The following is a 26141-nucleotide window of genomic DNA, read 5'->3' on the forward strand; positions in this document are numbered from 1 at the left end:
TATGTGGAGTAAAATTAAATGCACTGAATCTGGTAAATACTAAATTTCTGCTGTCTGGATGTATGCTCGATCAGGTTTTCTAACCAATGGTAGCAGTGAAGTTACATGTTATTTACATATATTTGAAGTTGCCTCGTATTATGTGCTCTAAAAAGACAAAAACTTCATCATTTCATCAAAAGATTGCCAGCAGCTACTTAAGCTTTAGCATTGCTCTCAGCTGAGACACTTTAAAAAAGAAGTTATATATTCTCTGCATGGGCAAAAGTTTTTCATTCGGAATACATGACTAGATACGAAACTGCATCTTGATCGATTGCAAAACTTCCACCTTGGTCCTGGCATAATTGTGTGGCAAAGTGTTCTCGAATACAAAATAATGTTTAAAGAATATGAAGTTCTACCGAGATCAATAAAAAGTTTTAAAAAGAACTCTGGAAATGTAATAATTAGGATTGATTTATATGATTATCTTTTCATTCGAATATACAAAAAGTGGAAAAAGGATGCGTATTAAACGAAGCTGTTTGGAGTGTGAAACATAAAACAAGCTGATGACAACAGTCATGACCCTAAACACAAGGTATGCAGTCAGGGGTGAATAAAAGTATGTCCTATTTAAAATCGCATAAGAAATTTAGCGAGGACATCCTTGTGAATTTTTCATTAACACAAAACTATCATCACGTTTACGTTTTATAAGTTATTTAAATGTTTACTTTAACCTTTCATCGACATTTCTGATAGGACTTTGAATCTGTCTATTCATTCCGAGTTCTAAAATAAACTATACAAAATACACGATGTATAATGTTGTGTTATATCATAAAAAGGAATATAAATCAAAGTGATATTTTATTAAAAATTGCAGTGTATGCGAATCCAATGTCATTTTTAAAAGAGCTGGATAGTCGAGACTATCTGAGACGTATCCTCCTTCGGAAGAAAAGATCTAAAATGTAACGATATTTGAGAACATTCAAACCTTACTTGTTTGAAATTTTCTTTACAATTTTTTATTTCATTTTTCAAACCCTAAGGAAGAACTTTAAATTGTTAAATTGTTGACCATCCAGCTACCTTAAACAAAAGTGATAAATAACCATACAAAGTACATATAAATAGTTAAACAGTAAAACACACAAAACAATACCTGTTCAGGCATACTCATAATGGTGTAATATAAAATAGAAAACAACTAATAGGGATACGGGATGTAGTCAATGAATTAAGTTATTTGCAATAACATGTTAATAAAGCATCACAAAAACATATTGCCTCCCAAAAATTTATTTTCATTTTAAATAAAAGTTACCAACATTTCAGGTTATCATAATATTGTACAGAGAATAGTCAATTGCAAAATTGAAATGTATGCAAATAATGCAAACCTTGTATAATATCTTACATGCATTTATTTTTATATTGATGCCCTAATTGTCCTCCCTTAAAAGGTTTTAGACACGATGGAAATCTTATTTTTATTTTTTTTTATGTAAAAAAAGGCTTACTTTTGTATTTTGAATAAATCATTAAAATATGTATGCTCGAAGTCAAGTTGCAAGCTAGAAAAATGTCTTATATTTGTTCAAAAATGATGTTGTAAATTAAAGAAATTATTATTTCCTTCACACAATAACTTATGGCAAACAATTTAAACTGATTCAATATGTTAATAAATAATTTAGCAACAACAAAAAGCAACATCAGAATAAAACTTATAATTATACAACACATAAACAATAACATGAGTTAAACTTTGCTTATGAAACAAAAAATTCCAACATCTGTAACTAGCTTTTAACTCAATATTAGACTTTCATCCATATTGACCCTTCTAAACATTAAAAACTGAACGAATAAATCTCTCTCTCTCTCTCTCTCTCTCTCTCTCTCTCTCTCTCTCTCTCTCTCTCTCTCTCTTTCTCGCTCTTGTAAAAATTCTTTAATTGAAATCAAATTCAATGGCTTTCTCGGTAAGAAAGTTTGATGCATAGGTTAGAATTCGAAAGGCCTTTGTTGTTATTTTTAGGACGACATGTTTATAGAAATTTAAACTCGGACGACTAACGTTGTTCAATTAGTTTAAACATCTAGTTAAAATAATACCAGAAAAAAAAAACGGATGACGAAAAGTTCCATTCACTGTGCTCTTTAACTCAAGAGCTTTAAATTATCAAAAAGAAAATTTAAAAAAATTTGACATAAGATCGCCGATGATGAATGTTACCACAAGATTTTCCAGGGGTGTCTATGGAATGTTTTTATCTTAAGCTGATATGGGACACCTCTGTCGTACTTTTTATCGAAATAAACAAAAGATCAAATGTAGTTTTAAACATAGTATCTTTCATAAAGTTGACACCACAAAGAGTGGTGCAGTTGGTTACATGTTTCACTACGAATCTGTAAATCACGTGTTTGGGATGTTAAAATTTTCACCTTTTCCAATAATATTACTACGAATTTTTTGGTTAAATATTGTTAAAATTTCAAAATTCTAAACCAGTGAGAGTATTTTAATCATAATGTACTTTAATACACATTAATATCGACAGATGTCACATACCACTTTAATGCTATCATAAATGTCCATCACATATTTTCTTCTTCTTGCTGGATATGATGGATTGTTATTGTCATTTTTCATATAACATAAATTTAAATGTTGAATGCGCAAACTGAATGTATTCTAATATTTTGGGGGAGGGTACTGATTAGGGGGATAGGCGGGATCGTTAAACATGGACTGAGAGGGTTGGCTGTATCCTTGCCCGAATCCTGGCCCATATCCTGGCGGAGGGGGTGCTCCATAGCACCATAGCACCATAGCATTCCTTCTTTCCTACTACATTTTGTGCCGTGACCTGCCTCTGACACTGGTGAACTCCTGCCAGGGAAGAAACCTGAGGTGATCGTCGAAGGCGAAGATCATTTAAGGGGGAAGAATGTAGTAGTTTAGGCTATGTGGTCCGTGGGTATCAGCCTAATTAGCTCTGACTAGATTTGCAGGGGTCCCTGTTTGGATTCTTGGTCTAGTCAAATGTTCTCAACGCATGCGTTATATGCTCATCTCTCCCTTCCTATTACAAGATACTAATCAACTGAATATACATTGGCTATTCTTATCAAACGAAATACATGATAACTTACGAGGATGTTGAATTGTGTTGACATTATTGACATTAGTCACTGTGGCCCCGCCTCCTTGCATCGTGACCACACGGTTCCTCTGGCTATTTTTAGCGGCACAGACACACACGACGACTACAGCCACTACGATAAGGAACACTATTCCCCCAACGGCCGCACCAGCGTATGTACCCACACTGAAACAAAAAGCGGTGATATAGTCGAAACTGCATATGTCATATAAGTGAGATAATTGTTAAGCGTTTACAAAATTCACATGCATTGCAAAGAAATATGAGCTGCAGTTTTCTTGAATTTTTATATCTTGAAATTGCAAATATTTTTTTGTAGATACAGGTGCTGATGAATGCAAATTTGCTATCCTGTACCAAATTGGTTCGTTGTGTATTCATAAGAAGAGAAAACTTACTGATAAAACTTAATGAAAGTTATAATAGAGGTTCAAGTTACATGTAGAACCACACGATATCACGTTTTTGCAGCTGAATAAAATGTTTGAGTAGTTAGCGCAAAATTAACAATAACAGAATGGTTCATAAATTTATGTTTGCTATGTTTTGTGGAACAGGCCGTGATTGAATTGTCATCCTACGAAAAGCAAATTGGTTTGCTATGTACTCCTAAGTAGAAAACACGTTTACTGATACATTTTTAAAAAATCATTATCATAAAGATTCAAATTGTAGCATCATATGATATCCCGTTTTGCGGCTTAAAAAAATAACAACACATAATTGATATAAGGTCCATAAGGCACGTTAAATGTGATAACAATTACCAACCTGCTGTAGCTGTAGCTGTAGTAGTTGTAATAGTAGCAGTAGTAGTTGCCGTAAGCGCTTCTGTAATAACAGGCAGCATATATCAGAGGAAGACCTGCAATTGATACACTTTGATTATAGATTCAGAAATATATGTATATAATGTCTTCTTGCCTTTCCAAGGTCATTCCACTGAAATTCATAAATCTCATTTAACAAGAGGCCAAGTGGCCTTAACGGTCACCTGAGTAGCATATAACCCATACACAAACTTGTCGAGGAGTCTCAGATATGCATTTAATTTATTCGGTATCATTCTGGAACAGAAAAATTATAAATTTGTAATGACGAACACCTCTCTGCCTGAAATCTTTCAAAAAAAAATATTTTTACTATATGGCCATATTGGCCCCACCCTAGAGCCTGAACACCTAAAAAGGGGTCATGAATTTCACAAATTTGGTAGAGGGCTTCATGGATATTTTATCCAGGCATTTAGTTTTTAACAAATATATATGGGAGTGAAGAAGAAGATTTTCTAAGATTTAATACATTTTTACTATATGGCCATATTTGCCCCACCCTAGAGCCTGATCCCCTAAAAAGGGGTCATGCATTTTAAAATTTTAGTAGAGGGCCTGATGGACAGCATATTCATGCATTTAATTTTCAACAAATATATATGGAAGTAGAGAAGAAGATTTTCTAAGATTTAATACATTTTTACTAAATGGCCACCTAAGAGCCTGAATCCCTGACCCAGGGGTTATGAATTTCACAATTTTGGTAGAGAACTTCATGGACATCATAGCTATGCAACCTGTTTTTTCCTCACATGTGTGGGAGCAGAGAAGAAGATTTTTGAAAATTTGGCTTTTTTGGCATATTTTGGCCTACATGTGACGCCCCGGGGGTGTTAAGGCTATGAATTTCACAATTTAGATTCCTCTTACCATAGAGATGCCTCTCACCAAAAATGGTAACAATTAGCCTGAGTTTACTTAGTTGACCTAATAAAAACATTCATTGACTGCAATCAGCAAGATATGATAGTGAAGAAAATACATTATATAAAAGATATACGCAAAAGTGATAAAATTATAATAACACAAATTTAAGAGAAAGATAAAATCAAACTTTTACCTCAGAGAAACAATGAATTAAAAAACGTCACTAGATACAGTATGACACGATTGACAAATATTATATATTTTTGTTTGAACATATTTTATTGCATTAAAATATAGAAATGGTTAGAACACAACTTCTTACAACCTACGAGGTTTTCACCATGTATAACAATTTACAACTGTCTGTGTAATAGTTTAGAATTGAATTGAAAGTTTATCGAAATGCATAATATCAAAATTGGTAAATACGTGTATTCATTACCAGTTCTATTTGATTTTATTTCTAGGCAGTGAAACTCTGATATTAGAATATACCACATTCTCTGTTAACTCATTTAACAGCCAGGAACTACACATAATGATGATCAGAAATATACATGTATATGTTGTGTTAGATTGTCTCATGACTAATTTTATGACTAATGACTTATGTAGTATATCACTGACAATAGTACATAAATCAATTTATTGGTGGACAATACTGCTAGATATGAAGGGACAAAAGTACAAGATTTTAAACATATTTTAGAACCTATCATTATGTTTAATAACCAGGGCATGAACTTAAAATTCCGATATAATTGAAAGCATTTCCCTATATACCTTTTGTAAATCAGTGCACTGTATATCTGAAACCCATTTAAAATAAGACATAAAAAAGCCGTCGTCTCAAGACCAAAATCAATAATCAATCATAAAACCGCTATAGAAACCATAATTGCCCTTTTTCAAACTTATATTGCACCTAGCTCTTGTCAAGAACTTGAATTTTAGACAAGGTAAACTTTAAAACTAAGATCCGGGTCTAAATCCACTTTGATAAATGACAAACACAAGCACATTTACAAAGAAATCTGAATATGATATACAATATAGTAAGAATTTATTCCAGTCTTCTGGCGATTCAATTATCTATCTAAAAAATTTCTATAATTATTTTAAAACTCTTTTATTTTACTTTTCCCAATAAAGTTGATAATAAAATGTAGATACTACTTTAAGTAATAATGTGTATATGTGTAATGTATATATATATATATATATATATATATATATATATATATATATATATATATATATATATATATATATATATATATATAATGAAACACAATAAAATCCACAGTGGTCGGCGAGTTATAGAAAAAAATTAAATAAGAAAACACGAAAAACGTTCAATATAGCTTAAGCGCTTTCATTTTAAAATCTTCAGAAGCTATATAATGGTAACATAGTAACGTGACGTCAAAAAACTTGAACGTTGAACGGCAATGTCTATTATGACGTCATAGTTAGATTTAGCGGAAAAAATATAATTTGCAACATAGTATATAACATACAATTCAATACATTGTTATTACAGACAGTTCAATTTGGGTTTAAAAATACGGATGAACTGTTTTTCTTTTTCTCTTCTTTGCACATTACTGTCACTCAACAGTTTGTAAAATGGAAAGATTTTAAACTGTTTCTTGCCGCAAGTGTCCAAATGCTCACTTTACGGTGTTTATGATAGATCGGAATTATTAGCCAGTAAACATCCGGAAAAAACCATTGATATTATTCCATTTGTACATACTTTTAATCCAAGAAATATGAACATTACGCCAATAATTCATCAGTTTAATAATATCCTCATCAACGACCAATCCACGAAAGAAATTTACAAAGATGTGAACTTCATTAACAGCAGACGTCAGCCTACAAATCTAAAACGAATATTGTGCACTTCCCATTTTGATACTAAACACACAGTTACTAAGTGTAGAAACCCACGATGCGGGACCTGTGGCCATATTACAGAGGGATCTAAGTACGACTTCAACGGAAAAGAATTCATCGTAAAGATGGACATGACATGTGACACTAAGAATGTATTATATGTTAAAACATGTCCAGGCTGCAACGAGTACTATATTGGGGAAACAAGCAATCCACTTCGGGCCCGTGTGCGTGTGCATAAACAACACATAAACACCCCGGGATATCGACAGATACCGTTAAGTGAGCATTTGGACACTTGCGGCAATAAACAGTTTAAAATCTTTCCATTTTACAAACTGTTGAGTGACAGTAATGTGCAAAGAAGAGAAAAAGAAAAACAGTTCATCCGTATTTTTAAACCCAAATTGAACTGTCTGTAATAACAATGTATTGAATTGTATGTTATATACTATGTTGCAAATTATATTTTTTCCGCTAAATCTAACTATGACGTCATAATAGACATTGCCGTTCAACGTTCAAGTTTTTTGACGTCACGTTACTATGTTACCATTATATAGCTTCTGAAGATTTTAAAATGAAAGCGCTTAAGCTATATTGAACGTTTTTCGTGTTTTCTTATTTAATTTTTTTCTATACACACACACACACACACACACACACACACACACACACACATACGTGTATGACGTGGCAACTGACCACCTTAACTTCACACATGCAAATGGACACTTCTTGAAAAATGGAGTTAGAGGGAAGAAATGTTCATTTTTTCACTAGAAATAACAACTTATAATGGTATTAGACCTAATATGTATCAAAAAAGGTTTATTTCAATCCTTGATTTTTCACATACCAAATGAACACTTAACTCATACACAACCAAGCGATCACTTTCATTTACACACTATCCATTGAACACTTCTAAAGCACACAGTCAACTGAGCACGTCTGGCACACACAGTCATTTCAACACGTATAATACACACAGCCAACTAAGCACATTTTGCACACACAGTATCAACTGAACACTTCTAAAGCACACAGTCAACTCAGCACGTCTGGCACACACGGTCATTTCAACACGTATAATACACACAGCCAACAAAGCACATTTTGCACACACAGTATCAACTGAACACTTCTAAAGCACACAGTCAACTGAGCACGTCTGGCACACACAGTCATTTCAACACGTATAATACACACAGCCAACTAAGCACATTTTGCACACACAGTATCAACTGAACACTTCTAAAGCACACAGTCAACTCAGCACGTCTGGCACACACGGTCATTTCAACACGTATAATACACACAGCCAACAAAGCACATTTTGCACACACAGTATCAACTGAACACTTCTAAAGCACACAGTCAACTGAGCACGTCTGGCACACACAGTCATTTCAACACGTATAATACACACAGCAAACTAAACACATTTAGCACACACAGTATCAACTGAACCCTTCTAAAGCACACAGTCAACTGATCACGCCTGACACACACTGACATCTGAACACATTTAGCACACACAGTCAACTAATCACTTTCTTTCGAAGACATATGATATTATAGGTATCTGCGGCTGAAATTCATCTTTTTAAAAAATATATTTTCTGACCTTGACCTTTTGACTTCAAAAATGAGTGTTCCAACAAACAGAATGACAGTCGAATGGAAAGAAAAATGAATGAAACCATTGAAATTGCAATGTTGCGGCATGCTGTCAAAAAAGGTAACGTTATGGGGTATATAAAATCCTCTAAACAGCTTGACAGGGTGGGGTGTTTGACTATGAACAATGCCTTTTCATACATACTGTAGATACCTAAACTTTCTATTTTATACTTTAGGGGAGTCATGCTTAATAATGCTCATGCCAATAAAAAGTAACTTACAGTACAGGTAACATATATTTATTTATAATTATTATGCAATTTTGTGACATTCAAATGATGCATACGTGTCCACAACAAAATTTAATTTTTAATGACCAAGTTCTGAGGTACAAAGTAATACATTTCATGCATATACTGTGTACAATATATAGTCTACATGTATATACTTTGACTTTGCTTTACACCCAGTTCCTCAGTTATGTCCACTCTGGGAGCTAACAATAAAGGTCAGACTCTGAAGCTTGATCTTTGATTCTCTTGAATATTACATGCATTTGCAAAGAAAATTATAAGAATCTTCGTATTACAGTCCTTAATTTTTTAAATATCATGAGATATTCCATTTTGTTATACTTTCATGTTAAATACTGAAATCTGATTGGTTAAGACGCAGTTAATAATATTTACTATTACCCTCAGCGTTAGCAACGCACTTGGCAACGGGTAACATTAAAAAATGTTACATGCGCGAAAATTATGCGCGTACGGTTCGCTGTAGAATTCACGTTATTCCTATATAAAAGCAGTAAAATTTTCTTAAAAATTTTAAAAAAGACATTCAGTATAACAAAATAAATAGTGCCTGTTTGGGAGGATAACAGTTGAAATTGACACCCCTCGAAAACCATTGTCAACCTCCGCTTCGCGTCGGTTGACAATGGTTTTCTCGGGGTGTCAATTTCAACTGTTACCCTCCCAAACAGGCACTATTTATATAATACAACTTTTTATACATGTAATTATACTTAACAAAAAAAATTATACCATAGGTAAATAGGTAAAAATTGTACATTTTGTTTCTCTCTCTGCATCAAATTATCTATTTTTTCAAATTAGTTCAATGAACATTTATAAATCTTATATATCTTCAACATCAAAACTTGTAATATTTTAAAACATGTACATTATTGACTCTTTATTCCACTGCAATCCAAGAACCATTTTATTTCATCAAAGGATTAGCATATAAATCGGACAAAGAATGAGGTTAGATAACATTTAAAATAGTGATGTAAAATAATACATACATGTAACATAAATGAGGAAAGTTAACATTTTTACATGTATATTTACATGTTATGTGAGATAATTATAAACCCATTCAAAAGTGGTATTAAGAGACATCCCACAAAAATGTTATTAATCTCCAAAACAATATAGTTACATTGCTAGTTTTCCCATGTATCATCTAATGGAAATCTAATAAGAAAATTTTAATCAAGTTATTCCATCAATTTCAGTTCTAACGTAAAAAGAGACACAGGTTGACAATATACTCTGGTACCTTAACTTTCATCAATATAAACAGCTTCTATACAAACATGTATTTTCCTCGGAAAGGGAAAAAACATTTCTGATAATTCCCCAATGACAAATTTTCACATTTAAGGTGCTGATCAATTTATCAACCTGCACAAAAAATACAAGCAATGGGAATAAATTTCTATGTCTCAGCATATGTCTTAAATAGTGTCTAATATCTCACTGATATCTGAATTTACAAAACAAATATGTCTAAAAATGATGCTAAAATGTCAGAAGTACAATACCTTATTGTGACATTTTGAACATTGAACATTTTTTTAAAGATTTGTGAATAAATAATAATAGTTTATGTTGAAAATAAAGACTTCCCAGATGATATTAAAAGTATTATGCTTTAAATGTAGACGGTAGGAACTTTTTTTGACCAAGCTGTGGTTATACCTTGTCAGGAGTTCAACAGAAACAAGAGTCCCATGGGCCACATCGCTCAAGGGGGGTTGGGGGTGTTATGATTTGAATTTACTTGAATCTACAATAACTAAGAAGTGGTTCTTAAGAAGACTTTTAAAACATGATACCAAATTTTTACTATTTCTTAAGTATCTCCTCTTGAAAGAGGGTGTGGCCCTTCACTTGAACAAAATTGAATCCCCTTTACAAAGGATGCTTTGTGGCAAGAAGGGGGGGGGGTCTATGATATTGATTATGATATTCAACAAAATAATAAAATCAGAGAAGTCATCTCTCTCTCTCTCTCTCTCTCTCTCTCTCTCTCTCTCTCTCTCTCTCTCTCTCTCTCTCTCTCTCTCTGTGGAACATACTAGCAATGTTTTTGTTAAGATTTTTATAATTTTTTATTGTAAGAATTGCATGTTATCGTATCACGACGATTTGAAACATATGAAATAGTTCAATAATCCAACCTTGAAAAGAAATGACTGCATTTAATTTTTTTTTGCTTGGGAAGCAGATGTAGCTAATATAATTTTTTAAAAATATATACAATATATTATAGTCAAAACCATTACTCTTTCATTATAAAAAAAAACATATTTAATTTATCAATGTCTGCATGTTAAAATAATCGTTTTAAGTGTATTTAGTATGTAAATGGTTGCTTTATTCACCTGTAGTTTCAGTGATTGGAATGCACACTTTGCATATTAAGAGGAAACGTGGGGAAAACGGACGATGAATGTACGAGGGGCATTGATCAGTTGATTTAATTGTTTAAAAGTTCTGTGAAATTTTAACTTGTGTGATTGTTTTATTAAGAAATAAAGGAAAAATAGTCTATGGATGTAAATGTACTGTCTCACAATTAACTGATTAAGCCTGCTCGTAATTAACCCCTAATTGTCACCAGTATATGTCGCGCACGGTGTGTTTCCATTTCGCCATAACTGTGAAAAATATAATAGAAAATGTGAAAAAGTTCTAAGGCGAGTGGGAATTTGATAATTCTTTTGTATAAACTGTAAATTAATTTGATGTTTGTTTTACCGATCAGTTAATTACACAGTTAAAAAAGAAAAAGAAATAGAATGGATGTAAAATGGGAAAATAGCAACATAGAGTCATTGTACAATTAAAAAAAAAGAAATTTGAATAATTATTCATGAAATGTAAATTAAATTATGGATGTAGTGTCTTAAATTAGAAAATACTAAGCATAGATTAAATGTTTCAAGTAAATCGTAAATGTATTAAGTCAATATTCAACAGTATTTTTTATGCTTACGATCTATTAACCTCACTTTTTCATATTTTTTTCAGGTTTTGTATAATTTTTGCATAATATTCACAAATGACTCATTTTTACTGTGGACAAATAACTTTAAATCTCTGAAATATTGTTATGCAATGCAATCAATACTTTAAGCAAAATTAAATGTTTATATAAGTTCCCATTTCGCTGATCGAGGTTTCATTTGTATTGTCATTTATAAAGAGCTTTTATTGACCATTTAAAGTTTGAAATGTAGTAGAAGTAATTTGTAAATTGACCTAAACCACGTGTCTGTGATGAAATATAAACATCTAGTAAATAAGTATGTTTTGTTATTCAGTCATCGGATTGGACAATTGTTTTCTGTAAGCGACTATGTGCGAAATAATGGTAATGGACATATAACAGTATAAGGTATATTCCTTGGACAAGCGTATATCACTCTATTGTACTAATGGACGGTTGTGCACCTATGGCTTAGATAAGTACAGGTAATGTTGGCTTACTCAAATGAAAATGTTGAAGACTAGTAAGTTTCCTAATATTAGATTACTTCATCAAAAGAAGTTTTAATAAAACTGGTGGAATCTCGTAAGGATATATTTCAAAACAAAGAAATATGTATTGATTGTTAATTAAAAAAAAAAATACAGCAAAAAATTCAATACAATTTAATTCAAACCACGGGATCTATCATTGAAACTCAAACCATAAGAAAATATGAAATCGCAAGCAGAATACAGCTAATGCAAAAGACTGAAGAGAAGAAAACGGAGGGGGGTCTTGGGAATAAGACACTTAGAAACAATACCAAAACGTAAGACATAGGTAAATAATAAAGGAACAATGTATATATTTGAATTTTTAATTTAAAATCAAATGATACCTTTTCTTTAGATATCAAGCCATTAGAACTTAGTTGTTCATAAGGTTTAGTTTGACATACAACTAATGTAATACAGAGATTATTGAACAGTGTTAAAACGGCACATTGAAGAGTTGTGCCAAAAAATCCCCAACATGCATGACCGTAAAAATTTCTTGTAGAATAACCTTTTTAACATGATTAATACGGCGAAATCTATCAAAACAATCATTATCACCATAAAACATTTCTGCAACATCAAAACAATTCAAGATATCGAAATATTATACCCAAAAATCCATGGAAACTATATCAAGCTCGGTTTACCCCCCCCCCCCCCCACCACACCAGCAGGCATGCCTATGAAAATTTCCTACGATGTGACTTAAGACGTGTCCTAGGATATTTCTTAGGACAATTTTCCATCATATACATGTGTGGATGTAAGGGGGTGGGGGTTAGTTTCCCCCCTTAGTTCTTAAAAGAATTTAGTTAATACAATATAATTAAATTTAGATCCGCTTGCATTATCGCTACACATACAGAAAACGCGGACCCATTGGCTGCGTTCAAGATCGTAGCGGCTAACCTATGAGCTAAATGGTAGATATCTATAGATCTCTATTAAACAGACAGCTCTAGCCTAGCTGCTAAGTGTTAGATTTCGAATAAAAAATTTGAGTATAAAGTTATTTTTGGAACAAAAAAAGTTTATTTCAAGCGAAAATATATATGTAAATTTACATTTCATTTACTAAAATGTAGAAATTAATTTCCCATTTTGTTAAAAGCATGCATGTGTGCTGTGAAAGCGTACCTAAGGAAGCCATCTTGGATTTGGTACATAGCATCAAAAACTTATGCTACACTGTAGCTTTCTCTACGTAGCGGCTAGGCTAGCTCTCTGTTCAAGAGCGTAGTTTTACGTAGCGGCTACATGTATAGCAGCTACACTGTTGAACGCACTGATGGTGATATATGCGAATACATGTTTTGTATAATTATAAATGCAGCTCCCCTCCGTCCTCGAAACAAAATTTTCAGGTTTGGAGATGATTACTTTTAAACATTTTCTTTACTTATCAACACATTTCTGAGTCAGTACTTATTAAAACCATCTGAGTCGGTACTTTCTTTGTTGGCGTGTCCCCACTCCTCTTTTAGAAAAATGCTTAGATTCACGATCGATATGTTTAAGTTTTTTTTTCAAATTTAATTTAATCTATTATTTTCATCGATTTCCATTACATATCTTTAGTAGATTAGTCCATTTTTGTCCGAGTTTTGGTAATAAGCTGAAATATAACAGAGCTACTTGTGTACAATTTAATAAACAAAGCAGAAACAGAAAAGCGGAACTACATGACAAATATACAAATTTTCTTTTCATAGTTATTTGTATTGCTGGAAAAGTAATAAGGCATAATACAATTTCTTGTCGTTGTTAACAAAATAAATAAATCTCTCTCTCTCTCTTTCTCTCTCTCTGGGAAAGGAAGAGGAAGTCGCACTTATTACTCTTTCTCCGCGGCCTTAATTATCATTAACACCGGCTACTACCAATAAATGCAACAGGTTGGTGCATTATACAGGACTTGTACTTACATCTTTTGGTGGTACCATGTGACTGCATCCTCCTGTCTTTTCCTTATTGCCCCAAAATAGTTACTGGTATATTTTTATTTATTTCGAAAGGGCTTAGATAAATCTTCATCGTTTTAACCTTAAAATGCATAAATGTCAATTAATACGTGCATTTTTTAAACTACCTTCTCCATTTACATTTGTATAGGCATATACATACATTCACACGGTACAGTGTTTATAAACTGATAAACAAATATTTGGTTTCTTTACGCAAAAATCATTCTCAGTTATTTTCCTGATACCAGAGCTTCTTAAAGTCTTAGGAAAAGCTCGCGGTCGTCTTAAAGACTAAGATTAGGAGGTTTCCTAAGATAGGATAGCTTCGATGGCCCCATTTAAGACTGAGATATGTCGTAAGTTTGTCTTAAGATATGCCTTAATCCTAAGTAATAGCTTCATAACCATTCCTGCAGTTTCAGAATTTACCGTAATTCTGAGTCGTATTCAGCCAAGCCTTAAGGCGGGTTTACGGTAATACAAGTCGTGTACAACTTGCCGCATGCAGCAAAATATTGTGTGAAATATGCTATTACTTGTATCATACAACTTTTGAAGTAGGGTATGTTCCTATTCTGTACAACAAATTGTATGCGACCTTTTTGATCCAATTAACCCACGAACGACTTTAGCTACAAACTGTAGTACCTGCAACAAATTTTGAATTGTTTGGTGAAACATTTATACATTGATTTATAAAGTAAAATACGAACAAATTAGATAATCGTTCGGACAAATAAGATAATCGTTCGGACGAATTAGATATTTGTACGGACAAATTAGAAAATTCGTTCGGACAAATTAGAAATTTGTTCGGGCAAATGAGAAATTAGTTCGGATGCATTACATATTAGTTCAGACGAATTAGTAAAAATGGGAATAGGTGTCGGGACACCTCGATAAATTACATTTTATTTTTTATTCTCTGCAAAATAACTTTCATGAACAACATCATCAATAAATATTTGGATGATAAGAGTCTTTTTCATCATGATCTCTTTATTACCATATTCATTTACAAAAATGAACGTGTTTGTACTGATCCCAGGGCTGTTCCTAAGTCCCGGGAGCCGGGGAATTACCCCGCATTTAATGACGATATCACCCGGTTATTCTGGTATTCCCACTCAACCTCCTGTTAGAGAAGGAACCCCGCACCCACTTCTACTTTTTTAATGTGCTCTGCTATTTCAATTCTTTTCATTTCAGGCAGACAATCCTGTGATCCTCATATTTAATTTACTAATTAACTAAGAAAAAAAATGCGCTGAAATGAGGAGCAGGTCAGTCACGTCGCATCGGGAGGCAGAGGGCCTGCCCCCTTTTTTGGGCACCTTAACTTTTTATATATAAAAGAATATAAAAATTCTATGAGATAAGTTAACTGGCCCCTCCACTTTTGGGGCACTTAAACTTTTTATATATAAAAACTATGTTCTAGTGCATTGGTCCTTCGATTTTACTGATTATTTTCTCTCTTTTTTTTTTTTTTTTTTTGCTTGCTTGTCAAGAAATATTGTGGATTGCAATTTTTTTTTTTAAATTCTGCCACCACCCCCCCCCCCCCTCCTTGAAAAACGATGCTACGTGCCTGCAAGTGGAATGAAAGAACATCGAAAAGTGATTAATTCCGGGGGTATATCGTGGCACAACCTCGAAAATAGTTTCAAACGGTTACGTCTAAATACACTGCTTAAAAAATGTATCTTAAGCTAGCCCATAGCTTTTCAGAGCATAGTTATAGGCACCCCCTTTATTTGAAAGCTTGAATTTCATTTGCAGCATTTGTAAATTATATTAATACGGTTTCACAGTACCAGTTCGAAGGTATGATAGACCAATGACTCACTAGTCAGGGGACATTCTGAAGCCCACTCCTAATATAATGAATGAATGATTGAATGCCAGAATATTTTTCAACTACCCCTCCCCCCCCCCCCCCCCAATTTTAGAACATTCAGTTGTCTTAATCATTGAGAAGTTTAAAGGCATTATTCATCTTTATTCATAAAAAGAACATACAATAACAAAGCAGGCCAAATTTTGCTGTCATAGGATTTAAATATTCATAGACAATGCAGTTTTCTTCAAAATTATAAACAATACAAACTATCGACACTATTCAGAAGGTGTCATTTTCCTTCACAACCAGAATGATTGTAGACTTATCATAATTCAGCGTAGAAAAGAGGCCCCATACAATATTTATGGCAGATCATCCTTTAAACCCTACTTTTAGCCCAATGTCCAAAATGTGAAAAAAATTAACCCATATGATGTGGGAATGCTTGCACATGAATTTGAAATGTGTCATATACTTGCTAGTTTTTCACTTGTACATATTTTCATGCAGATATTCCCTTGCTTTAAGAAAACTTTTGGATAATGTTTGTCTTATATGAACAAGTGGTTCTTAAAACAAAAGTTTTTAAATGACACCATCCAGTTATCATATTTCTCTCCACTTGAAAAAGAATGCACCCCTTTATTTGAATAAACTTTATTCCCTTTAAGCAGAGAAACTTTGTACTAAATGTGGTTTAGATTGACATTAATAGAAAATATATTAAAAGTTAATCAAGTTAATGTTAATGGAAGACATATATAAATGACACATGATTGGACACCAGAAAGTTCTTTTTTATTAGAATGGTGCAATTGAGCCTTTGGTGAGGTAAAATCAATATCCAGGTTTAGCAGGTGTGTTATATCTCATTGAAGTAATGTACACACATGTAGTTTTAAGGCAAATCACTTCAATATTTGAATATTGGTACAGTTTGGAGATCTCAATTCCACTGGCAACAGTCAAAGACAATCAAGTCTTAGTATGGTTTTTTTTTTTTTAAATTAATTTGCTTCCTTTTAAAGCTTTAATTCAATTGTCACAGCAGATTTGGTTTTACTTTAATGAAATATTTTCATATTTCATGGTACCATTGAAGTTTTTTCTCAGTCAAATTGAATTCGAGATAACAAGGTTAAATTTGGCTGTTGTTTTATAAACTGTATGTGGCCCTACTTATGATGTTCAATTTTTTTTAAGGAAATGCTTACCAGTATACATGTTACTGTTGTAAGTATTTGTTAATTGTTATTTGTAAATTAAATAAATTTAAAAGTAAAAATTATTCTGGTGTACAGATATTTTGGAGACTCTCTAGAATAGTGGTATATTCATTAATTCTAAATACACATACATGTATCGCAAAAAAAATTTGATCTACATATACATGATGTATACATATAGAACATGCTAACTAAATTTTTAAAAAATCCCACTTTTCAGAGCACAATCATAAAAAAACAAAGAAGTGTGAGAAACTAAATTGAACAGATTGATAGCTAGAAAGAAAGATCAGAACAAAGAAGTAAAAAATTGAAAAGGTCATAATTCCATCAAAAATCATTGAAGTGGAACATAATGCAAACTTGATCTGTAACTCTTCAACTCACTTACCAAAAATCATCTCAATATCTGCAAGCATTTAGAATAAAGTGCGGAAAACCAAGTGGGACAGACTGACATACAGAAGGACAGACAGATGGACAGACGGACAAACAGATGGATGGACAGACTCTAAGGAAACCTATAGTCCCCTGCGGTTTCACTGGTAGGGGACTAATAAGAGTGTTTACTTTTTATAACTAACATTAACTTAATTGATGTTTCTGAAAAATAAGAAACAGAATACTTTAGTTCCTAAATATTGTAATAGATTGTGATGTTTTATAATAATTATTAAGAGGTCACAATGCCTTTAATATTGATCTACTTTTTGTTAAAATAAATTTGCTATATTTTTCATAAATTGATACTTAAAAAAAATATAATAAAAGAAAGTGAAGGCTTATTAATAGATACATTTTCTAAAATACTCTATTAGTATATAGGTAACACAATGACATTAAACATGTAACTATATTAGTTTGATCTCTTTATGAAAATTAAATTTTGCTTTTATTGTTTTCAAATTTTGACCTGTCAAACTCTATAAAAAATAATATAACAAATGTAACAAGTTCTTACTGTAGCTGGTCATCAAATCGAGTCAAGTCTCAGATACTGAATTTGATTATTTACTGACATTGATTAGTGAATATATAAAATTAATGTATGGTTGTTATGTAATTACTAATAAACGTTGTATAGTTTACAGTTCTTATGTTGAAAAACCAACATTGAAAAAAAAATCTTCATCAGTATCAAAGATTTGATTTGATTCGATGACCAAGCCAGCTACAATAATCAATATCTATTAGGGAGGGAATCGAACCCTCGTACATAGTCATCGAACTGAACTACTTACAAAGATCTCTCTCTCTCTCTCTCTCTCTCTCTCTCTCTTTCTCTCTCTTAATTAGATTACATAATCATCAATAAAGCTGATATGGTATATTCGAGCACATTTCCTGTCACCCCCCAGGAAAAGGAGTAGGTTCAATTCCCACTATCAACAGAAAATAGGTGATACATGTACAATCTAATGGTTAACTTTTATCAAACAAAACACTTGTTCTTATAGCTAACTGAGTCATTTTCTCTAAGTAGCACTTTGAATGTTTTAGAAGCAATTAATTCTATCGTTATGTATACAGCTCTGACTATGCGGGGCCACTAGGCTATCTGCCCGCTTTGCACCAGCTTGTTCCATTATGCCTAGGGAGGGAATCGAACCCTCGTACATAGTCATTGAACTGTACCACTTACAAACAAAGATCTCTCTCTTTCTCTCTGAATTAGATTTCGTAATCATCAATAAAGCTGATATGATGTATTTGAGCACATTTTATGTTATCAACCAGGAAAATGAGTGGGTTTAATTCCTTCTATCAACAGAAAAAAAGAATACATGAACAATTTAATTGGTTAACTTTTATCAAGCACACCACTTCTTATTTTTGTGTCATTTTCTCTAAGAAGCACTTTAAATGTTTTTGAATCAATTAATCTATCATGATTATAATTACAGCTCTAACTATGCGGGGCCACTAGGCTATCTGCATGCTTTGCACCAGCTTTCTGTTCCATAATGCCTAGGGAGGGAATCGAACCCTCGTGCATAGTCATGGAACTGTACTACTTAAAAACAAAAAATAAACGGTTTAAAGGTTATTTAGCTGATAATCCTTCAGCATATGGAGAAAACCATCTCAGTAGTGTACCTGAAGGGGTGGATACTGAACTTATAGCTAAATGCATTAAATTTCATCCTGTTTCTACTTTCAGGTAACTGTACTCAAGATATAAATCAAGATAAAAGAGAGGATTAAAAGATAAAAATACCAAAGCAAAGTGATTAAGAATATAGATTTTTAAATGATAAATTCATAATTACAATGGCTTTCCTACAGGGGGTGTAAGTTCAAAATAATACGATTATCCTCTAAACTAATGGTCATTACTTCTTTGTATCAATGTAACTTAGGATAAATTAGGATATAAATACTGTCTGTCACATCTATTAAGATTAAAGGGGTTTACTTAGTGGTTAACGATACTGATTTTTCAATGATAAAATGAAAATTATGGGTTTTCTGATGGGGGTTTAATTTCGAAATAAAGGGATTTTTCCTAAAGGTAAAGGTGTTTATTACTTTGTATTGATGTGATATAGGATAAATTAGGGAACAAATATTGATCCCAAAAGATTTAGGGAGTTTCTTAAGTGATTAATTATACCGATTTTCAACAATAAATTGAAAATAATGGATTGTCTCAGGGGGGTATAATTTCTAAATGAAACATTTTTTCCTGAAACTAATGCTGATTATTTCTTCGTATTTATGTAGTAAAGGAGAAATGAGGGTGTAAGTCTTAATCCCAAAAGTTTTTGGGGGTCTACTAAGCGTTTAACTATATCCATTTATGAACGTTAAACTGAAGAATATGGGTTCTTTCCTGGGGATGTAATTTCTTAATTAAATGATTTTTCATTTAACTAATGCTGTTTAATTCTTGGTATTATTGTAATAAAGGATAAATGAGGGTTTAGGTAACAATTCTGAAACATTTATGGGGTCTCTTAAGCATTTCAGTATACCCATTTGTTAATGCTAAAATAGAAAAAATTGGTTCTTTCTTGGAGTTGTTTTTTCATAATAAAATGATTTTGCCTTCAACTTTTGCTGTTCATTTCTTTGAATTCATGTAATGAAGAATAAATACGGGTGTAGGTATTCATAACAAAAGATTTAGGGAGTTTCCTAAATGATTTACTACACTGATTTTTTAACGATAATATGAAAATTATGGGTTTTCTCTGAAGGTGTAATTTCTCAATAAAAGGATTTTTTCTGAAACTAAAGCTGATTATTTCTTTGTATTAATGCACTAAAGGAGAATTGAGGGTGTAAGTCATAATCTCAAAAGTTTTAAGAGGTCTACTAAGCGTTAAACTATATCTATTTTTTAACGTCAAAATGAAGAATATGGGTTCCTTCATGGGGATGTAATTTCTTAATAAAAAGATTTTTCATTTGACTAATGCTGTTTATTTCTTTGTATTCATGTAATTAAGGTTATATAAGGGCGGAAGTATTCATACCAAAAGATTTAGAGAGTCTCTAAAGGGTTTAATTATATCAGTTTGTTAACGTTAAAACGAAGAATATGGGCTCCTTCATGGGGGTGTAAATTCTAAATAAAAAGATTTTGCCTTAAATTAATGCAGTTTATTTCTTTGATTCGATGACCAAGCCAGCTACATTAATCAATATCTATTCAACAGGTCCAGTACGTACTATCTCTTGATTTAGCTATATAACTTAAATAACCTAACTACTATAGCTTTTTATATATGTAGTTTTATCTAGCAATTATCAATAGCTTAAAAAGCTTTATATCTAATTCAAGTTAACAGCTAAATCAAGATATTATTCTCAATATTCTGGACCTGTTCAATTCATAATTCAATTCATAATTAAAATATTACCTAAGAAATCCTCCACTGTGTTTTGGTAGTTCTCATTTTTTGCCTTTTGTTTTGTAAATGAGTGCAGCCTCCTGGCAGAAGACGCACATAGCAAACAGGAACTTAATGGAATAAGTTTTAGCGGAGTCTCCATAAGAATAACAAAAAATGTGACTTCGGTAAAAGTGAAACCGAAACTAGGTTAAAAGTAGTTCCTTTCCCAACATTCAAAGCGTGCTATGGATGCCATCGCATGACGTCCGAGGTTAATGTCGAGTGCGCGAGACATCCGAGTAGTTCCGAGTGCATCAAAACTCTTAAATTCCATCTTAGTCTAACTCACGCATCTTCCATGAATTTTTGAAAATCATGATTTTTGTTAGTTTTGCCAGTTCAACATTATTTTCTTGACTTAGTGGAAGTCTGATGAAAGTCCTGAGGATTATACTCTACTATTCTTTTTTTCACACTCCTATGGACTTTATTCTGATGTGTTTTATTTGGTTTCTCACAATCCTTAAATCTTTGTATTGTGGCTCCCTGCTTCCTTTTAACTTGGTCGATATCATGTGTTCTATGATCCACAACAAGCTGTAGAACAGAAGTCCTTCCTTTTACAGGGTGTGTTGATAATATAGGTTCATAACTGAAAAGACAAACTGATTACCTTCTATATAGAATATTGCAGACATAAATAATATATATAATAAATCCCTTAAGACAATGATCATGTAAATTTTTATTTTCAGTATGAAAATAATGGATTCAACAATTTTTGTATGAAAAACATCAGTCAACATTCGATTTAGCGGTAGATTGTATTTGTTAATCATAAAATTTGCAAAATGTTGACTTTGAATGAGACATTTTGATATCCTTGTATCATCAACTTGTCAGTAATATTCCTTGTTTTAAAAATTTTGTTCATAGTTCACATGCTCTTGCCTGTTGAATCAACTGGTAGTTTATATTAACTCCATATGTAGGTGTTAATGCTACATAAATAAGGGAAGTTATTGAAAATTTAAGTACAATTATGAAGTTCATCAAAAATTTTAGTTGCTAAAGCGTTATTCAAAGCGTTTGCACACACCGTTGCAGTTATGAGACTATATCTTTCAAAAAATTATGATTCATTGCTTAAATTCAATTACAAATCATGTCACAGAGCAGATTACATCTGACATACAGTAATATCATAGTGTCTGTGCACATTTTTTGTGATAAACTTAATTTTCCTTAGTTTTTAACTAAAACATAGCATAAATACTTATACCTGACCACTGCATTTTGCCCGAAGAACACACAGTCAATAATTGTTTTGTTATAACTTTATTTGTGACATACATGTATCTTGTGCTGGTTTCCATGGTGTTAATTTCCTTTACCCACTAGAAATTAGTGTTGGACCACTTACATGTATGTCACACCATGGGCAAGATCAACTAAATCTTATTTGCAGTCACTGATGTTCAACAGTGACAGAATTGACCAACTTTTAGTGCAGATAAAGGAAATTTTCCTCATGAAAGCCAGCACAAGATTACATGCATGTATACATGTATGTCAAAAAAAAAAATTTATAAATAAAAGGTATAACAAAACATTTATTGGCTGTGTTCTCGGGCAAAATGCATTTTGTTGTCACTTTTATTTTTCTCAATACTTTTTTTCTCTTCGAGAGGAATTACGGTATAGAAAAAACAACAATTTGGTTCTTGGGTCCGATAAAATGCATGTTGCCCTCAAACCAAGTCAATAAATATATATTGAATATGTTTACATTAATATCAACTTATAGCTGCACTATACCCCCAGATTGCAAGGGTTAGAAGACCACGTTGAAGCAGAGACTTATACATACTTACTATTTATTATTATGTCCCTGGGAGAAATTAACAGCTGAATATATTGACACTCCCCCCATCCCAGGTGTGCCTCCCACCTTTAATTCATCATTAATTTTTATATATTTTTTAAAAGAAGAAAAATTGATTTATCATGAGAAATACATGTAACAAAAAACTAGTCTGTAGTACATGTATTATTATTGTAAAATATCATTATTTACTATTTTTTCCCCTTAATTCATGATTGTCGATTTGTATGAAAATTATTTGTATTCATAATAAATGTTAACTCATTAATTGTTCGGCTTTAACCAGAGACATGTAAAAACCTTTAATAAAATCATTTTTCGACTATCATTTAGAAAATTCACTGTCTTTTTTGTTGTGCCTTTGTATGACTTCTGGGCCCAAAATTGGAAATTTAAACATTCCTTACTTACTTACTAGCTTACTTTAAACGTGCAGAATTTACGTTTCATTTATGTGTTTTCTAGTTGACAGCTTAATGTATGTACACAATGTTAACAATGATTTAGTAGACCACGTACCTATATAAAGGACAAGAGCGTACAAGGCCTGACAAATCAACCGGTACCCAGGATTTTGAAATGGCATATGAACATATAAAAAATCTTTACATTTGAAACTGTGCATGAGTACATGTACATGTATAATATAGAGCTGCATTCTCTGATAAATAAATAATAAACAATAATACATGTACTTGGTACTTATCTCCTTTGTTTTATTTGATGCTTTCTAAGCATTACAACATGATTTCATATCTGTGCTTAAGCGCTAATTTTATCCGACATTGTATGTACAGAACATGAACATTAGGTAATTGTTGTCATTACATAAATGGCATTAGATATTTTCTCATAATCAATAAAAAAGCAAAACACGACTTATTTAAAGGCAAATGAATTAAAAATAAAACGCCGTCTATACGATTCGAACACCCACTCCTTGGAGAAGTATGGACTACGAGCCTCCGCCTATCGCAGTGAGCTACGTTGACACATTAGAGTACGGGTGAATAAATTGAACTTTTTTGACAATTATTAATAAAATTAAACGTTTTTGGTGAAAATCACAAATTTGACCCATTATGGGTCTAGACTCCATTTAAATAAATCAATAATAAAAATCAAAATAAACTTATTCTTTAAATAAAAGTACTTTAAGGATGGAGTCAGGACCCATTCATACCTAATTTTTCAATTAAAAACAGTCAATGATCCAAAATTTAGGCAAAAAGCGATGTGCAGCTTAATTTGGAAACCAATACCTGTCGTGTTTATAGAATGAAAGCACAATATTGACTTCCATCGTGAAATTTACAATGAAAACAATCCATACAAGTCAAAAATTAATATTCTAACTTGAATTGAAATTCTTTCGTCTTCATTGCTCCGAGTGGGGGATATGCAACGCCTTGTACGCCCCTGTTCTTTATATAACCGAAACTAAACGTTTCTACTGCCCATAACACATGGCGTGACCGACTCTACTTTCGTTTTTAATATGAAAACATTCGAATTTACGCTTCAGTTGAACATGTGTTTTTTTGGCTGACAGCTTAATATATACACAATATTAACAGATTTAGCAGACCACGTACCTGTATATAACCCAAACTGAACGTTTCCTAGGTCCATTACCAGGGACGTATATACGTCCCTGCCATACACATGGCATGACCGACTCTACTTTCTTTTTTAAAATGAAACCTAACTTGATACGACATAAACAAAACATTATTAATTTCTGACAGAATATTGGGTTACACAATGCAAAAGATCTACATTGATTCAATATATTAGATTTATATGCACATGCAGAAATTGTTTCAGAATCTCACCGCGAGTACAACCTATGTCAATGTTAAATGGAATTACCTACCCAGAGACATAGATATAGAAAAGATTTCTTTGTGTTTTCACTAAAATTAATAATAAAAACTTTATGTTTATTGGTTTTAACCATTTATACTGCAATCATGCAACTATGTTCATTGTAACTCTGCCTTATACTTGTACATTCTTGAGTAGACAATAGTGCCGTAATGTCATATATTATAATGAACATATCTTTCCTCATAATTCATAGGCCATATTTAATACATAAAATTTTATCTATATATTTACAGGATTCTTTACTTACCTTTTTCAAAGTTTACTTCCTCCCCATGTTCATAACAAAGTGTGAAACGGGTACTGTATTATGATGTCATTTTCCACGTCATTTGATGTAACGAGCATGCGCACTCGCAATGTGTGTAAGTCTCGCCGAGAAGAAAAAATGATGGATCGGTGGTCATCTTATACACACTCATTACACAGATCTCATGCATCCGGTCAAATTAACACATTATTTTTTTTTAATCAGATGCATCCTAGGACATTTTCTAGTTGATTTATAACAAAATCCAACTGAGCACCACCATTTCGTGTTCATTTGGATTTTTGCGTGTTCATTTAAACGTGTGTCGTCTAAAGCCCGTGTTCCGTTGACAGGGTTTACAAACACACACACACACACACACACACACACACACACACACACACACACACAGAGCAGCTTTAATAATTATATAAGAAAATGACTTACAAAGTAATGTGAAAATCAGTTCCAGAATAAATTTCTCCATTTTTGTGGTAGGATGTTGTATTGGCGGGTATATATCTGCAAACCTGTCTTTCCAAAATGACTTCGTATTTAAATTCAATAGAATGTTAAAAAAAATTATTTCTTTATGTGCAGTTTTGATGGAGTTGCTATTGCGGAGTATATTTAAACCCATTGGAGTGTGTTTTACAGGCACTTACAGGAAAGAAGGAACATTTACCTAAATACACGATATCAAAGGATTTAAATCTTTTCAACGGTAGTTATAAATGAATGTGCCATTTCTGTTTACTTTTCCTCCTTTTTATTTGTCGTAGTTGTCATTGATGCTCTTGATCCAGTTACAATGTTGCGTTGTCTTTTTTTTTAAATTAATTCTTTCTAAAGATTTTAACTTTTAACTCGATAGTAATACAGTTAATATCTATCTCTTTAATGCAACATGGCACTACCCATTCAACGTAAACACACCTTGTAAACAAGGATAACTTCCTATCAACGTTTATTAAGTAACCTGCTCACTAGTTAATGTTATAAGACTATAGTTGTTTTGCGTCCGAAGTTATTTC

The 26141-nt window shown here is 32.3% G+C and overlaps 1 protein-coding gene across 1 annotated transcript; it reads right to left on the bottom strand.

The window, feature by feature from the left end:
- Nucleotides 1–1048: 1048 nt before the first annotated feature.
- On the bottom strand, nt 1049–25629 carry LOC128160438 (uncharacterized). The gene is made up of 4 exons (XM_052823754.1): nt 25555–25629; nt 3936–4029; nt 3150–3329; nt 1049–2837 (listed from the first exon to the last, which is right to left on the bottom strand). The coding sequence occupies exons 1-4, from the start codon at nt 25592–25594 to the stop codon at nt 2693–2695; spliced, it is 459 nt and encodes a 152-aa protein (XP_052679714.1). The 5' UTR covers nt 25595–25629; the 3' UTR covers nt 1049–2692.
- Between the last annotated feature and the right edge of the window lie 512 nt (nt 25630–26141).

The sequence above is a fragment of the Crassostrea angulata genome, chromosome 8, assembly GCF_025612915.1.
Source record: "Crassostrea angulata isolate pt1a10 chromosome 8, ASM2561291v2, whole genome shotgun sequence".
NCBI classification, from domain to species: Eukaryota; Metazoa; Mollusca; class Bivalvia; order Ostreida; family Ostreidae; genus Magallana; species Magallana angulata.